We start from the raw sequence: 16,772 nt of genomic DNA on the forward strand, positions 1-16,772 counted from the left end.
TTAGACGACAATGATAATTTTGTCACTTTTCCAGACGACATTGATAATTTTGTCACTTTTCCAGACGACAATAAAACATCTTCTTTAAAAAACAGCTTTTAATAAAATGCAGATTAATAATGTTGGATTTTTCATTATTGAAGTATCAAAATTAAAACATTTAACAGACACATTTTATGTTTGTTTGTCTTAATTTGTTATTTTTCTGGGTTGACTTTTTCCGATTCTAATTTTTCTTCATTTTTCTCTTCATCATGCATTTATTGAACTTCGGAGTGTTCTTGATATGACTATGAAGGCATCGACAGATGGTACAATCGCTTCTATGTTGAGAAGAATACAAATACACCACTTCGCTATCTCATGAATGGTCCAAGTATTCGTGGATCACACGCCTCAGTCTACATTTTCGATATTGAAGACTTCGGTCCAGAGCTTGACGAATCTCTTTTCTTAGTTCCAAACGGCTGCATCAATTCCACAGAGTCATCTGATCGCCTTCGTCGTGGAATGTTTGTATTTAAAAGAAGTTTAATCTCCATTGCATTCTCAAATAGATCCAATGAATCATTCATTGAATCGTATTGAAAAATAGTTCACTATCATTTAGATTCAGCTGCGAAAACAATACCTAAATCCATAAAAGTTTAGCAATTCTTGTATTACCTGTTTGCACAATAGCTGAGAAAAAGTCATCACGAAAAATTTGATTCATACAGCTTATAAAACTCACTGAATAATACAATATTAAAGCTCATCATGAATATTATTAAAAAGAAATATAGTGAATATCGAAAACTATGGTTTTAAAAAGTGTTTATAAGCAATTTATACTTTTTCTCCTGATCCAGATTCACTCGATTTCTTCCTAAAAACGAAGAACCAAACAAGAACGCAGATAATTACAATAAAGGCAATCACACCAATTACGATGCCTGCAATTGCGCCCCCACCAAGACCGTTCGATTTAGTCTCTTCGTCTTCATTGCTTTCTTTAACAAATGTTACGTCGCTATCTGCAGAATGAGCCTTCACTTCTTCCTCTGTTTTGACACCAGGTGGAATTTCGTAGATAAGATTGCTTTCAAAATATGATGGTTGATATTCACTTGATGATTTTCCGCGCGCAATAGTAATATGGAATTTTGACTCGTCAACATATTTTCCTTTTTCCATTTTAGGCGTTGCCATTAAGACTTCATCACCATAAACATCTTTGTACTGAGAGAGGCCGAGGTTATTGCTTCCTGTTCCTTCAATTTTCTTGCTTTCTGGTGTATATGCAGTTAAACCGAATGTTACCATTTTATCTTTCGTATATAAAACTTTTTGATCAAATTCAAATTCGTTCTTTGTTGTAAAGAATGAATAATTAGTTACAGAATCAGTATGAATTGGCTCTGTAATTGTTACACATTGAACTCTACATTCTTTAACAGAGTCATCGCATTTAATAACACTCAAGTACTGAGATCCACCTACGCTAAATGGGTTTTCATAAGTCTTACCTTTGTCGTTTTTATTGGTCCTGTCATATACAGTAGCTTTGAATTTTCCTCTTGATGCGAAAACAAAACTTCCTTCTGTGCATATTGATTCACCCGATTTGAGATTTGCTATATTATAGTATGGATGATCATAAAGACCTAATGGAGCCTTGCAATCATCTGGATACATATACTTTTCACTTATTTCATCTGTGAACATATTCTTATTATCCTCAGTGAATTTAATAACTTCTTCAAGAGTGAATGCATCACCACCTGGAAGAATGTAGAACACATCTTCTCCAAATGGATTTTTGAAATCGGAAATAGGTTGTTTTGTTTTATCTTCTTTCCATGCAATATTAACAGGCTCAGTAATTTCCCTACCATAAGTGCTTAAAGCAAGATAACATTGGTAACTATTCTCAAAATTTGTCCTACTGTAATTATCGAAATCTTTATGAATCGTATGCGTGTTTACATCGAAACTTAGTGGATATTGGCTCCATGTATATAGTTGTAATGATCTTAATGGAGATATAGCAATGAACTTATTGAATGATTTCATTGTCGTAAAAACGCCGTAAGTGTAAAACATACTCGTTTCTGACGGTGCCACTCCAATAATTTCTATTTGTAAATCTTGGGAAGGATCTTTTGCTTCTATCTTCATTTCCTGAATATTTAGATAAGATCCAAAGAAAAATGGATTTTCTTTTGTTCCTGTTTTAACTATCGTTTTGACTCGTGTATAGTCTTCCTTGGTAATTTTATATGTAGCTACAAATGGTTTATCAGATTTTATTAATATTGCTCCTTTAATGCATAAACTAGTACCTTTCGAAACAGTTTTTGTAATGAGTTTTGATGGCGGATATACATCGATTGAGTTACTATAACTGCATCCTTCAATGGATATATCTGTTGAGCAAATATTGTTCAAGAAAAATGCAAACATAATGTGATTTGAAGTAATATTGAAATATAACCGCTATTTCTATTGAATTATTTTATGTTTAACACACACTATAAACATTTCCAATTACAAACAATAATTTCATAATTTTGAACAAAAAGCCGTTGCAATGAAAATCCTATGAAACAATTGATTTTTGATGTTAAAGTTTATTTCGGAATCAAAAACAGAGCTGTTCTTTTCTCGAGGCACCAAATGAACAAAAAACCGTTGCACCAAATGTTATGAAACAATTTACTTTTGATGTAAGAGTTTATTTCGGAATAAGAAAAAACAGCTTCCTGATAAAGTTGCAATTTCTATGATAGAATTATCAGAACTAAAAACATAATTCACTATATTCATTAGTTATTTTTTCTGGATTGATTCTATTGGATTCTAAAGTTTCTTCATTTTTCTCTTCTTCATGCATTTGTTCAACTCAATGGTGTTCTTGCCAAGTATATTTTTAATTAAATGATGATTAAATGATTCATGAACAATAAAAATGGATTCATGTCATTATATGAGCACAATCGCTCACTTCCTTTATTTATTGTAAATTGTCTAAAATCAATAATTTTTTTATTTCAGACTCATTAATCAAAGAAATGGCTACATTGATGATTTTATGGTATTTCTTCTTATTTTATCATATACGAAATAATTTCTTTCATTTTGTAAGAAAAATCAAGAAAATTTAAGGGGGCACCCGTATGTACGTTTATTTGAGAGGAGGAGGATTACCCTCTCAATTTTGAGGGATTCGTTAGTTTATTTTCTCGATGAATATGCAATAAAATTTGATTTTTACCTTATCAATATACTTCATATAATATACACATGTTCATGTAAAAACTTTTTTCCAAATCCTCAGGAATTAAGGGATTTTTGAATTTTAAGAATTTTTTTCGAATTTTTTCGAAAAAAAAAATATTTTCAGAACAGCCTTAACGGCTAAGATTTAGGAACAATGTTAAGTATCAAAAAGAAAGGAGGTCTGATATAGACAACATATATCGTTGAAGGTTGAAAAAATCTCTAATATTTGAGCCCAAAATTTCAAATTTTAATTTTTTGAAAAAAGAGGCCACCCGTATGTACGTTTATTTGAGAGGAGGAGGATTATATTTTTGAAAGGGTGAAACATTATGAATATGTTAATTATATAATAATATGTATTATTATAAAAAAGAAAAAATAAAGCACGTTAAAATTTTTCTTTCTTGATTTTTTACAAAATCTACTTAGAATTATGCAAAATATGACTAAATAATTATAAATTTCAAGTTAAATTTTAATTTTGATAAATAATTTAAATTTCAAAATATCAAGTTCAGTTCGACTATGTATGTAGTAATTCCTCAATAAAGTGCCAAAACCCTATTAAAATATATGAACATTTTCAACATTTTAATGTTTTTATTTAAAAATTTGATGGAATATGAGCTTCAAACAATTATTATGTAAATAAAAATAATTAAATATATGTATTTATTCGTATTACAACCGTAGTAAGTCGATTCTTCCTTTCTTCTACTGAGGTTTGAATTTGATTTCGAATTGTAAAGAGATTCAAAAGGAAAATACTAGCGGAGAAAAACTACCTCCATGAAAGGGTCATAATGGAGTCAAGTTGTATTTTTTGATATTTTTTGCTTTTCGAGCCTAAATAGGTAGCCAAGATAATGCCTAAAAATAAGGTTCTAAATTCTGAAGTTTACATGATCCTCTCGTGTGCACCCTTAACTAAATCAATATAAGATATTTATATTCCTGTAAAAATTTATAATAAAAATCCTTGGATTGAAAAAAAAAGAAAGAAAAATCATCAATTCATATTGGAATCATAGTATGAGAATCCCTGAACTGCGCCATCATCGCCAATTGCCGGCTGAACGAATGAATCAGCAGCAATTTCACTTGTAAATTCAGGATCGAAGTTCTGAGTGTTGAGGGGATCTTTAACTTGTGGTACGAATGATGGTGTGTAGTCACGGTTGTAAACTTTGACCCAATCAAATCCTTCGAAGAAAGGATGAGATTTGAGATCGTCGAATTTAGCTCTCTGTGCTGGATCCTTAGCGAGTAATTTGTTGATAAAGTCGATAATACGATTGTCAAGGCCTTGTGGGAAAACTGGTGGTTCATTGACAATTTTGCCAAACATAACAGCTTTGTTATCATCGTAGAAGGGAGTAACACCGAGAATCATTTCAAAAGCAAGAACGCCGAGTGCCCATTCATCGATGGCGTAAGAATAAGTTTGTTGCATAATAACTTCTGGAGCAAGGTATTCTGATGTTCCGCAGAAGGTAGATGTTGATTCCGAATCGATGAGTGATTTAGAGAGACCGAAATCAGTAAGTTTGATGTGTCCCTCAGCATCGAAAAGAATATTTTCTGGTTTTAAGTCTCTGTAAACAATACCCAATGAGTGGAGATATGAGAGGGCAAGGCCGATTTCAGCGATGTATAAGCGAGCATCGTTAAGTGGGATTGTACCGACTTTATCCATATGATAGAAAAGTTCGCCACCTGCAGCGTATTCTAAGCCAAGGTAAAACTTGGCTGGTGTCTGAAATGCGAAGCAAAGATTGACTAAAAATGGATAATGAGCTCTCATCATAATATTACGTTCGGCCAAAACGGAGTTAGCTTTTCCGGGTTCGTTAATACGTGACTTGTGGATTGACTTAATTGCGTACAAGTCTCCTGTATCGAGTTTTTGGACGAGCATGACTTTACCATAAAAGCCTCTTCCGATAACAGAGATAATCCTGAAATTATCCATTGTTAGATGCTGCATTGGTAACTTGATTTGATTAATAGCTGCAACCCAGCGAGCAACTTCTTCTGGAGAGCCAGCTGTAAATAATAATGGATCAGCGCCAGCTGAAGGAATAACTTGGAATCTTGGTGTTGAAGCACCAGTTACTATCTCGGCAGTAGTATCTGGTCCCAAATCAATCACTTGCTCGATATGAGTCTGTTCTTCATCTTTTGAAATAACAATTTTCTTTTCATTTAACGTAACGAAACGCTTATGCCATAAACCTTGATTGGTGCCTTTTTTCTTAAGCCAGCTTTTAAGTCCATAAAGGTCTGGAGTATCTGTTGAACTCATATTTTATTTTTTTGAAAAAAAAAAGTTCTAAAAAAAGTTTTCAGGCTGTCAGCGGTATTTTAAATATAATTGAATGAAAATAATCGTTACATTTCTACAGATATGAAATTTTAATATTTTTTATTATTAATATCATTCTCTAATACATATGAATGATTTCATGAAATACTGAAAATTGAGAGGAGGAAATTTTAATTACCGTACCTTGAATAACCGGCGAACCATTCAATTGGTCATAGACCAATTTGAGATACCCTTTTCAGAGGAATCTAAAATGTTGTTTATATGGTTATTTATATATTATTTAATCATTTTCTTAAATAAAAATCATAAGTTCTCAATTTTTCTTCATAACGATTCTTATAAATTTTAATGTTTTTACTATGAGTGCTAAATATTATTAATTACTAAATGATTTTAAAAAGAATAAACATATTTTTACTTTGTACGTTAACATACGTTAATATCACTTCGGCTATGGATAGAGGCCAACAGCGCCTTATTAATGAGAAAAACATTAGCCTCTTATCAATGAGATGGAAGTGTATTCGTGGATTACAATTGTGAATTCAGATACACTTCCATCTCAAAAAATGCAATCAAATTTGTATTGAATTGCATTTTTTGAATACATGCTATTGGCAGTTGGGTTTTTAGTGCATTTATATTATATTGGTACTAAGGCTTTTGGAAAATTTACAAAATAAATTTAATATTTTGTAAATGTTATCGGTTCTTACGCTTTTGGAAGGAGGGATGGTATTTTTGGAGCATTTATATTACATTGGTACTAAGGCTTTTGGAAAATTTACAAAATAAATTTAATATTTTGTAAATGTTATCGGTTCTTACGCTTCCTCTCTTCATCAAGATGCTTCCTCACTCCATCATGCATCCATCATGAAGCTTCCTCTCTTCATCAAGGTGCTTCCTCTCTTCATCAAGATGCTTCCTCTCTTCAACAAAGTGCTTCCTCTCTTCTTCAAAGTGCTTCCTCTCTTGATCAAGATGCTTCCTCTCTTCTTCAAGATGCTTCCTCTCTTCAACAAAGTGCTTCCTCTCTTCTTCAAAGTGCTTCCTCTCTTGATCAAGATGCTTCCTCTCTTCTTCAAGATGCTTCCTCTCTTCAACAAAGTGCTTCCTCTCTTCTTCAAAGTACTTCCTCTCTTGATCAAGATGCTTCCTCTCTTCTTCAAGATGCTTCCTCTCTTCTTCAAGATGCTTCCTCTCTTCAACAAAGTGCTTCCTCTCTTCTTCAAAGTGCTTCCTCTCTTGATCAAGATGCTTCCTCTCTTCTTCAAGATGCTTCCTCTCTTCAACAAAGTGCTTCCTCTCTTCTTCAAAGTACTTCCTCTCTTGATCAAGATGCTTCCTCTCTTGATCAAGATGCTTCCTCTCTTCTTCAAGATGCTTCCTCTCTTCAACAAAGTGCTTCCTCTCTTCTTCAAAGTGCTTCCTCTCTTGATCAAGATGCTTCCTCTCTTCTTCAAGATGCTTCCTCTCTTCAACAAAGTGCTTCCTCTCTTCTTCAAAGTGCTTCCTCTCTTCAACAAAGTGCTTCCTCTCTTCTTCAAAGTGCTTCCTCTCTTCATCAAGATGCTTCCTCACTCCATTATGCAGCTGCTTCTTTTCTTCATCAATTCCTCTTCACCCTGGAGCTCCTCAGCTTTATATCATTTTAATTGGATTTTTTGAAATCCACCTGCAGTAGGATAAAGGAGATGTAACTCACGACTAAGAACCTGGCCATATGCTCCATTCCAGGCCAAAACAGATTGCATAGCCACAAACAGATTGAAATACCAATCCTGTTGCTGCATGGGGCGTCCATATTCCATTTGGAAGACTTGCATCATCACATTTGGATCTGTAAGGACTTTGTCGTTGACAAAATTGGGCCTTGCAGGAGGAACTCCATTTGCTACAATGTATCTGGAAGCAAGAGGTTTGTTCATATCCAATGGATAGATTCCTGTTGCTTTAAAAGCATTTTCGATGTTTGTAGCTGTGCAAGACACACTACATGCATCAAGGAAGCTGCGAACCATGATATAGCGCAGTTCTCTGGCGTTCCATACATAATTGATCACCATATGCCCTTGCTGATCGTACCGGATAGTCGCCATAAGTTAGTATACAAGTCTTGGGTACGGCGGCACTGCGTTCCACCTTACCCAATACTTGTGAATTTGACACTTTACAAAGCTGCCAACCACTTCACCTCACTAACGAACTCACTAATGTAAAAAATAAACGTTCTCACTATCGTTCTCACTAACGACTTCACTAATGTTCTCATAAATTTTCCTCAATATCTTCATCATCAGTGTTAACCCTATTGTAGTCATACTTGAAGCCATAAACTTTCTCTAACTTCTTAACGTACAATTTACATAACTTACCTTCGTCATCGTATGGTTTAATGATATAACTATTTCTATCTTTATACACAGTCAATGAAAAGTCAACTGGTCTCGGATGTATTTGAAAGAACATGTTATACTCAGGAAGGAAGAATAAATGTTTAAATGTATGTTTGTTATACTGTGGAATTCGAATGAGTTGCTTTTGTTCTGTCATTTACATCCAAATAAAAATTTTCAGTAAAATAAAAAATAAACTTAAAATTAATGATATCACCACCCTCACACGTATGAAAACATAGCGCAAAAATATATTTAGGTGAAGTGGTGAGATCTCACCTCTTTTTTCACCTCTTTTTTCACCCTCTTGAATTCATTGTTTTATAACTCTCTTCCTTTCTCCAACTCTTCTAACTTCTTCTTAAGTTCAGCAATGTTGTCCTCATGAAGTTTAATCTTTCTCAAAATTCCTTCTCTATCTAATGGTTGCTTTATCTTTCTAAACTGAACTCTACCATCCTTCATAGTATGAATGTAAAAACCTTCTGGAATAGTTCCTGATTTAATGTATTCTACCAAAAACTTTTGTTTCATTGCTTCAGTGACTTTAGTCGTCATTTTACTCTAAATAAAATGTTCAAATAAAATAAAAATAACGTTATTTTTTCAGTAAGGAAACGCAGGAGTTTTACGATTTATTTGAGGAGTAGGTTCTGGTTTAAATGTTGGAGTCGGTTTAGGAGTTGACTTTTGAACAGGAGTTTGTACTTCCATAGGTTCAGGAGTCATTGAAGGTTTTGCTTGTGAAGGCGTTGGTTTTGACGTTGGTTTTGGCGAAGGTGTTGGAATTTGTTTAACTTCAGCTACTTCAGTATTATTTACAACATTTGCTTTATTTCTTTTCAACATCATAACTGCTCCTGCTGTAGCTAGCAAACCTAGTGGGAGACCATATCTTATATAAGGACTTGACCAAATGCTATTTTTGACTGGAGCTGGTGGAACACCTAACCTTGGTGAGACTGCTCTTTGCCATTGTGCAGCTCGTAAGAAATATTCAATAGGTGCTCCATAATCGTTTGGTAAAGTTTGTTTCATAGATGGTGAAGGTTCACGAGAGCTTGATGAAGAACTCATTTTTAAGCTTTAAAAATAAACGTTCATCCTTTATTCCTCACTGTTGTCCGTAGCTAAGTTATAGTCATCTAATCTTATTATGGGGATGCCATTAGCACGCACCTGAATGGCAAAGCAACAATCCCTCATAAATCCAATAAGTGGCTTTGGTACATTTTCAGTTGCTAGTTCAATAGGTCCTTTAACAGACAATTTGTATGTTATTGGAGCAGTAGATGTTTGACCTTGCTGGAAGCAAAAGTCCACTTCAGTTGGAAAACCACATAAGAAATGTGTGTTGTCATAGCTATCCCATTTATGTTCCACACTACCATCATCCACCAATGACCTCATAACATCTTCATTAAATCCTATCATATCATTGTTTGTATTGCAAGCGTTCGCAACCATTTCATAAAATACAGGTCCATATGATTTTTCAGGTTCTGCAGGCATATTTCCATAAGCTCCCATGGAAAGCTGAAGATATTTAAACTTAGGGTTCTCAAAATTAACATAATAGTTGTCTTTCTTTCTAAATAGTGCCCAAATACTTTTAACATTAATAGGCGTATAAGCTGCTGTAAATGTTGCACTTGAACTATCTGTATTCTTTGAGAATGAACCGTCCATAGGAATCCAATCCATAACTTTAACAGGAAAACATAAAGCCTCGTTTGTATAATGTTCTACAAGTTCTGTATAAATGTTAGGGTCTAAAGAGAATGACTTTGGATGAATGAAACATTCATTAAAATCCATCTTTGTTCGAAATAGTTGCTGGGTTACAGTTGTAATAGTAACTGTTCCACTAGCTTCTACTGCCTTCGTTATCATAGTGAATGGTTCATTCCATGGAACAAATTTATTTGTCGGTGGATTTGAATCTGAAGCAAATGCAACTTTAAGAGTTGGATTGAAAGCAATGATATCATTTACAGATATAGATGTGCATTGTAAGGCGTCGCTACTGAACTTTACTTTAAGCTGAATGTTTCCTGCAAAAGCTGGAATAAATCTTATAGCTTCTAATGGTAAAAACTTTCTAACAGGAATTCTTAAACGAAGCTTAAAATCAAATGATTTTCCTGCTGTAATCGGCCCACTAACAATTTGTCCTGTTCTGCATGTTCCCGAATGACTCCATACATCTTCATGTCGGGTCTTTGAGAAAACATCTACTTTCTTTATTTGTTCGGTAGTTTGTGAGTTTGAAGTTATATATGCTTCTTCTCTTGCATTGTCTTGAGAATATACGATACGACCATTTGCAAGGATTTGATATCCAGCAACTGCATAGAAAGCGTCATCGAAACCAATCCAAAATCCTGGTGGGTTTGTTTTATTGGAACCTGAACCAATTTCTTTATCTGCAATAAATTGACCTTCCATTTTATACGTAATGAATGTATTGTAAAGGTCCAACATATTTTCACCAGGAGGTGAGAGATTGAATGTTACCCATGTGTTATCTTTAGCAGTTCCAGGTTGTGATGGAATCTTTGCGTCAGAATATTTTCTATTAGTGTCACCAATTTGAACTGCATTGTCTATGATATCGAAATATGAGCGAATCTGATGAATATGCTCTGCTGGAGTAAATTCGTTTAGCTGTTCGTTCTGCATGTATTTACTTCAGATAAAAATATCTATTTACTTCATTATTCTCACTCTTCTTCTTGGCATTCGTGGTGGAAGTTGTTTCTTGACATTTTCAATGAACTGTACATTCTCTTTTGTCTCAACTTCTTTCACTGGTGGGTCAGGGTTCTTTGACTCGGTTTGTTTTTCAATGAAATTCACGAACTTTGCAATAAGCTCTTGGTTCGTTATTGAAAGTACATCTGGCTTCTTTTCTTCTTGTTCTTTTGGTGGCTCAGTTTGAACGGAAGGTTTTATATGGGCTTCACCCTCGGTGCCATGCACTTTAATGTTGTCACTTTCTGCATTCGCTAATGGAACCTTTCTTTTTCTTACGTATATTTTACCATCTTTACTCTGACTTACGTAATAGAAAGGATGTTGTATTCCTCTTGCGTCATTTAATATAATAGACTCTCGCTCTGATTTTGACAAGCTCATTTTACATCGGTTAAAGTTTTAATTTTGTTTTTTATCTGCAGTCAAATGACTCAGACAAGCCCTACGGACAAGACCCAAGGGGTCATAGATGTTGAAGCATTGAAGAAAGAAATTCGCGAGCAAATTTTATCCGAACTGAAGGAACAAAAACAAGAACAAAAGCCAGAGAGACCAAAGAGAAAACTTAGTGAAAAACAACTAGCTGCATTAGCTGCTGGAAGACAAAAGAACCCACGTTTGCTGGCAAAGAAAGCTAGAGAAGAAGCAAAAGCAAAGGAAGAACAAAAAGCTAAAGAAGCTGAAGCAAAGAAAGAGTAAATGGTTTATTTTTATCCGAATTAAATGTATAGACAAATACCTTTAACTGTTGCGTTCAGTAGTGAAAACCCTGACGTCAAAATAAAGGGGAACAGAGTAACGTTTAAGTTTCCAACAGACTGGATTGTGAACATAAATGAAGAGAAGTACATTGGCATAACATCTATGTATATAACACGTGCTTTCAGAAAGGTTGACTTTATACTTCAAGTCGAGATAGAAAATGACGAACAGTCTTTAAGCGCCCAAAACATTCACATATACAAATACTTTAAGGACGATACAACATTGTTGCAATGTATGATTTCATTTAATGAGATGTTCGAGAAAAAGTTCAACATTGAAGTACAAACTTTACAGCCTTTACGTGAGTTTCTTGCACAACTGAAAGAAGAAGGTAGTCAGCCACAACTTATAGACTTTCATTATGAATTTAATGAAAATGAAGATGGAACTCATGACTGTCAGTTTGTTATATATTCACCATTCAATGAAGTAGCTAAAAAGAAAGAAAATCCATTACGTATAAGATTTCAAATCTCTGAACCCAATGAAGACTTCAAGAATGTTTTCAATTATGATGCAATGCTTCCGAGGAAAAATGAATTTTCAAAGATTGTAACACCTGGCATTTGGGATAGAAAGCAAGCTATATTATATTCAAACTTAAGTAAGGGAGTTGAAAATGAGTTCATTGGTCATACAAGAACTTCACCACTTCCTAACCCTAAATACTATAAATTAACTGGCTTCAATCGTGAGTTTTGGATAGACATGTACTCAACTCATGACCATAACTGCCCAGTGTTCTTACCTCCAGACCATAAGGACTGTCTCTACATTGAAGCACAACTCTTAAACTCTACCATCGCAGTATTGTAAAATCTACGCTAGTTTTATTTTTTCTGAAAATTTTTATTTGAGTGAAAGGCATGGAAGGTGAAGGACATTGGCAAACACTCGAACATGACAATGACTATGAAATCTTTTCAGAGTACCCTTATCCAATTAGACGTATAAGCAATAAAAGAGTTGTTAGTGAGTTTGACCAAGGAAATGGTTATATTTGTGTAAATTTAAACAAACACAAGCTAATGAAACATAGAATAGTTGCAGAAACTTTCATTCCGAACCCTGAAGGACTTCGTGAAGTAGACCATATAAACAGAGACAGAGGAGACTTTCATATCTCGAACTTAAGATGGACGACAAGAAGAGAAAACATGAGAAATATTTCTGGTTCAAATGGCTATTGGTTTGACATTGTTGACTCTCTTCCTGAAGACGCTGTTGAAATTATACAATACTCATATCACACGTTAGAGAACTACTACTATGTCCCAAGTGAAGATGTCTTTTACTGTTTCATGGGAACTCAATACAGACGAATGAATGTCTTAAGACAGTATAACAAAGATTATATAAACATTACAGATGTAGAAGGAAGAAGAACAAAGCTGTTTATTGCAAAGTTTAAGAGAGACAATGGTTATGTATAAATGACAAAAATATATGACCACATGGGCTTCGCCCTTGCCGCTAGCGGCTTATTTTTATCACGAATGGTCTCACTGCTGACAAAAAATAAATGACCTCAGAACTTCAACTTACGAATAAAGCTTGTTTTAGTCGTTATTGAGAAGTTAAACTTCTCTTCAAAGCAAGGTTGACATGACTTACATAAGTCAAATCCAATCTCTTGACCATCATGAAGTGCTTTGTAAAGTTTCATTAAACTGAACTCAGAGTCTTTGTCAAATTTTCCTTGCGGAACCATTAAACCTTTATCTTCATCATAGAAACACTGAACAGAGTCAGGAAACATTTCATTAGCGGTTAAAGCAATAACATCTTGCTTCACGCCTTTCATTCTGCAGTGAAATGCAACTTCATTTAAATCATTCGTGAGTAAGTCTATGTAAGTCTTCTTTCCACAAAATATTGACTTGTATGCTAAACTTTGTTTTCCAGGTGTTATTTCTGCGAAGTCACTATGAAACTGACCAAGGTTTTTACCAATGAGAACTTTCCATAACGTTCTAAACTCTTCAGCTAAACGAGGGATATCTTCATTGTAGAGATGCATACTGTCGGTGTCGCTATAAAAGATGTCCATTCCTAAGTCCTCAGCTGTACAGAATACTTCACACATTATTCTCTTCGACATAGATAGAATGTTAACACCAAGTGGACAGAAGTTAAAGTGTCTGCAAATGCTTTTCGTTAGCTTGAAAATAGTTTTATCTGAACCATCCAAACCTTCGAACTTCACTATATGGTTGTAGTTTCTGATGGCATATCTTATAGCATCTTTGTCATCTACTATGGTTATTTTTGACTCAATAGGAGATAGAATAGTTTTGCCATAAATACTGTTCAGAATGAGCTTTATATTTTCTTGCAAAGGATTTCCTTCTTTCTTATACTTTAATCTTAACTCAAACAACTTCTTTACTTCATCTCTTATTCTAATATCTCTGTTTCCATCGTAATAGTATCCTTGCAACACTTCACATTTGACACCTTGATATTTTATGAGGTCTTGTAATGTTATATGGTCAACATACATGAGACAGCAAGTGTTTGAACTTCTGGGAACGTTAAGTTCTGGATTTAGTTCAGGGTCACAAACTATTAAAGGAAAGTGTCTGGGTATTCCAATCTCTGTTATCTTAATGAGAACAAAGAAGCCAGACATAAACTTTTCACCAATGGGTTCCTTTTGGTCGTCATCGAATAAATGTCTCATGAGATACTCTGTGCTTAACATCTCATCCTTCAATACTTTTGGAATTCCTTCTAAAGTATACAATCTTGCTATAGCGGATGGATATAATGAAACAGCGTCGAAGTCAGCAATGAGTTTCTTTTTGCTCTTTTGTTTAATGTTATCTGACAACATACATCTTCCACCTTGAATGCAGCGTGAAATAAATTCTCTTGGTTTATTTGAGAGGTCATAAAGATTTCCATTCGGGAAGTATACTCTGTTCTCAAATAATTTGTTAGCAATTGAACAAATACTAACGTAGTCATAAACGTTTAAATCAAATTCTTTCAATATGTCATTGCGGAACTTAACAAAACCTTCTCTTAAAATTCTTACATCTTGTTTGCAATAAAACGTGCTATATTTTTCTAAGTCGAAATGGTTTTCATCTATTCTGCAACCTTTGATGGAATCTATGTTTTTCATGAATGTATCTGCATCCTGTATAAACTTACATGCTTCAGAAATGACACCAGTTCTGTTGTCATTTGCTAACAAAACACTGCTGTAGTAGTTGTATGGAAATACTTCTTTCGGTCCTGTTTGTAAGTTAAACATAGCAGGAAATAGTTTAAGTTTCTTATTTATAACACTGTAAGAGTCTTTTATAATAATTGCCCTTCCTTTATATAAGCCAATTATTTGCATTGTTCGTGAACCTTTAATGATGGGAGTTCCTTTCACTTCTGTCATGTGTCTTAAGATGAAGTTTATATCATAGCTGAGGTTATGGAAATATATTAAACTCTTGTCAGGAAGTCGTTCCAAAAATTCTGTTGCACAGTTCTGACCCCATATGCTTTCACTCACTGAACCATCTTCACTGTCATAACAGATGTTAAAAGCTTTATGAAAGCCATCCGTACTGCACTCAAAGTCAGCAAAGAAAACGTGCTCAGGAATGAACTTGCACTTATTTTTATTTACTTCTTTTGACTCGGCTTTCTTCTTCAGTTGTACACAATACTTTGGAGCATATGTCAAATCTTTAAATGGTGCAAGGTTCTGTTTATATAAGTCAGTCGTATATGTGAAAAGTTCTCCATAAGAAATAGGTTCGAAATATTTGCACTCCACAATGTTTTATAACATCCATAGAGGTGTAGTTCTATCCATGCGAACTACATATTTATCTTCTCTCTTTGTATAAATCTTCATCTGTTTCTCATGTTCATTCCACACTCCTTCAAGATTTCTATATAGTTGCGAATGAAATATGTTGTCATTGGAAGTCTTTCATTTAGCATGTAGTGGTCTTCAACAAGAAGTAAGTCAATAGTTCGAACAGTTTTACTTCTTTTGGTACGTATCTCTTTATTTCATTATGTCTTGAGTCATTGAAATAACCAATGGTAACATTAAATGCTATACCTGTTGCGTCAGAAATTTCTTGTACTTTACTTTGAGGAAAGTCTCTAACACGAATGACTTCTCTCATGTGGTCAATAGTTCTTCATCTACTCCAGCTTGAATGCAAGCATAAACGAAACAATTGTCTTCTGTCATAAGTGTTGCAGTTCTTTTGTTCAGTTCATTGAAGATTTGGTAGCGTTCAAGATTTATAGGTAATGTGCAAAGATACTTCCAGAACTGACCGCTTCTCTTCTTATAAAACTTCTTTTCATCAAGGATTTCATTCCAGAAGTCATCTATATTTGTTTATCTCCTGTTTGTTTAAGTCTGTCAATAATCTTTTCTGTCTTCTGTCAGTGTGCTTTCATCTCTATATGGTCGTTCTGTGGCTTTCCTTTCTTTACATCTGACATCGTTAAGCCTTCATATTCAGTTAAATCATACATCTTTATTTCAGTAAGATTCTTTATGTTTGTCAGAAGAAGTCATAGTGCATTTCAACAATACCTGCAGCATTTGCTTCTCTCTGATATAAATTCTCCTTCAAGAGCTGATGTAGTAGTGTTCCAATATTATTGAGGTTTAACGTAGAACATTCATATTTCCACCAAGTTATAACATACCATCCATCTTTGTTGGGAGTTTATTTTAATCTTCTCTAAGAGTCTCATGAAAACCTTACCGAAATGTTTGTGTAAGTAGTCTCTGTTTGGTTCATCTAAAGCTTCGATGTTAAAGTCAATGAGTCTATTGCCTGACTTCACATTTCTCTTCCTATTCTCTTCATCCTTCTTTAACCATCTCTCACCTTCTTTTGTTTGTCGTCAATGGAACGAATGACATCGTTAGCTTTGCGAACTTGTTCTATAGCGGCTCTTAAACATCTCTCTTCTCTGTTGTTTCAGTGTGTCGTCTCTTCTTCTTGTTTCACCAACGTTCGCATTTGTTATGTCAAACATCTCTTGACGAAATCATGCGAAAGAGCTTTACGAGTATGACCAACGTTTGCATTTGTTATGTCAAACATTTCTCTTCTTACTTCATGAGGTATTGAACGTCTATGATATAAGTCAATAGCAACGTCATTTTAAAGAAATGCTCTTGCATTATGAACTCATGAATTCTATCATAAGTTATTTCACCATTGTAGTCATTGAGGATGTCAGCGAGTGCTTTTTTGTTTGTCGCGTAATGTTTTTGC

General features: G+C 34.2%; 7 protein-coding genes and 2 pseudogenes across 9 annotated transcripts, besides 2 other annotated features; 3 read left to right on the forward strand and 6 right to left on the reverse strand.

Moving 5' to 3' along the window:
* Nucleotides 1-230: 230 nt before the first annotated feature.
* Nucleotides 231-653, forward strand: TVAGG3_0691570 (cysteine-type peptidase protein; the record flags this gene model as incomplete). Its single annotated transcript, XM_001321127.1, has 1 exon — nucleotides 364-588. The coding sequence occupies one exon, from the start codon at nucleotides 364-366 to the stop codon at nucleotides 586-588; it is 225 nt and encodes a 74-aa protein (XP_001321162.1).
* A 175-nt stretch (nucleotides 654-828) lies between these two features.
* On the reverse strand, nucleotides 829-2,445 carry TVAGG3_0691580 (glycoprotein 38 family; the record flags this gene model as incomplete). The annotated part of the gene is made up of 1 exon (XM_001321126.1): nucleotides 829-2,445. The coding sequence occupies one exon, from the start codon at nucleotides 2,443-2,445 to the stop codon at nucleotides 829-831; it is 1,617 nt and encodes a 538-aa protein (XP_001321161.1).
* A 701-nt stretch (nucleotides 2,446-3,146) lies between these two features.
* Nucleotides 3,147-4,187: a mobile genetic element.
* An 86-nt stretch (nucleotides 4,188-4,273) lies between these two features.
* On the reverse strand, nucleotides 4,274-5,569 carry TVAGG3_0691600 (protein serine/threonine kinase protein; the record flags this gene model as incomplete). Its single annotated transcript, XM_001321125.2, has 1 exon — nucleotides 4,274-5,569. One exon carries the CDS (start codon nucleotides 5,567-5,569, stop codon nucleotides 4,274-4,276), a length of 1,296 nt encoding a protein of 431 aa, XP_001321160.1.
* An 879-nt stretch (nucleotides 5,570-6,448) lies between these two features.
* TVAGG3_0691610 lies at nucleotides 6,449-7,695 on the reverse strand (annotated as a pseudogene). The gene has a single exon. A coding segment is annotated over exon 1 (1,247 nt).
* A 70-nt stretch (nucleotides 7,696-7,765) lies between these two features.
* Nucleotides 7,766-16,772: part of a mobile genetic element that runs on past the window's edge.
* TVAGG3_0691630 (repellent protein 1 family) lies at nucleotides 8,599-9,069 on the reverse strand (the record flags this gene model as incomplete). Its single annotated transcript, XM_001582480.2, has 1 exon — nucleotides 8,599-9,069. The coding sequence occupies one exon, from the start codon at nucleotides 9,067-9,069 to the stop codon at nucleotides 8,599-8,601; it is 471 nt and encodes a 156-aa protein (XP_001582530.2).
* Nucleotides 9,100-11,130, reverse strand: TVAGG3_0691640 (annotated as a pseudogene). The gene has a single exon. A coding segment is annotated over exon 1 (2,031 nt).
* Nucleotides 11,176-11,448, forward strand: TVAGG3_0691650 (uncharacterized protein; the record flags this gene model as incomplete). Its single annotated transcript, XM_051243056.1, has 1 exon — nucleotides 11,176-11,448. One exon carries the CDS (start codon nucleotides 11,176-11,178, stop codon nucleotides 11,446-11,448), a length of 273 nt encoding a protein of 90 aa, XP_051089643.1.
* TVAGG3_0691660 (HNH endonuclease family) lies at nucleotides 12,381-12,947 on the forward strand (the record flags this gene model as incomplete). The annotated part of the gene is made up of 1 exon (XM_051243057.1): nucleotides 12,381-12,947. One exon carries the CDS (start codon nucleotides 12,381-12,383, stop codon nucleotides 12,945-12,947), a length of 567 nt encoding a protein of 188 aa, XP_051089644.1.
* Nucleotides 13,043-15,202, reverse strand: TVAGG3_0691670 (organellar and viral DNA polymerase type B; the record flags this gene model as incomplete). The annotated part of the gene is made up of 1 exon (XM_051243058.1): nucleotides 13,043-15,202. One exon carries the CDS (start codon nucleotides 15,200-15,202, stop codon nucleotides 13,043-13,045), a length of 2,160 nt encoding a protein of 719 aa, XP_051089645.1.

Source organism: Trichomonas vaginalis, chromosome III (assembly GCF_026262505.1).
Source record: "Trichomonas vaginalis G3 chromosome III, whole genome shotgun sequence".
Classification (NCBI taxonomy): Eukaryota; Parabasalia; order Trichomonadida; family Trichomonadidae; genus Trichomonas; species Trichomonas vaginalis.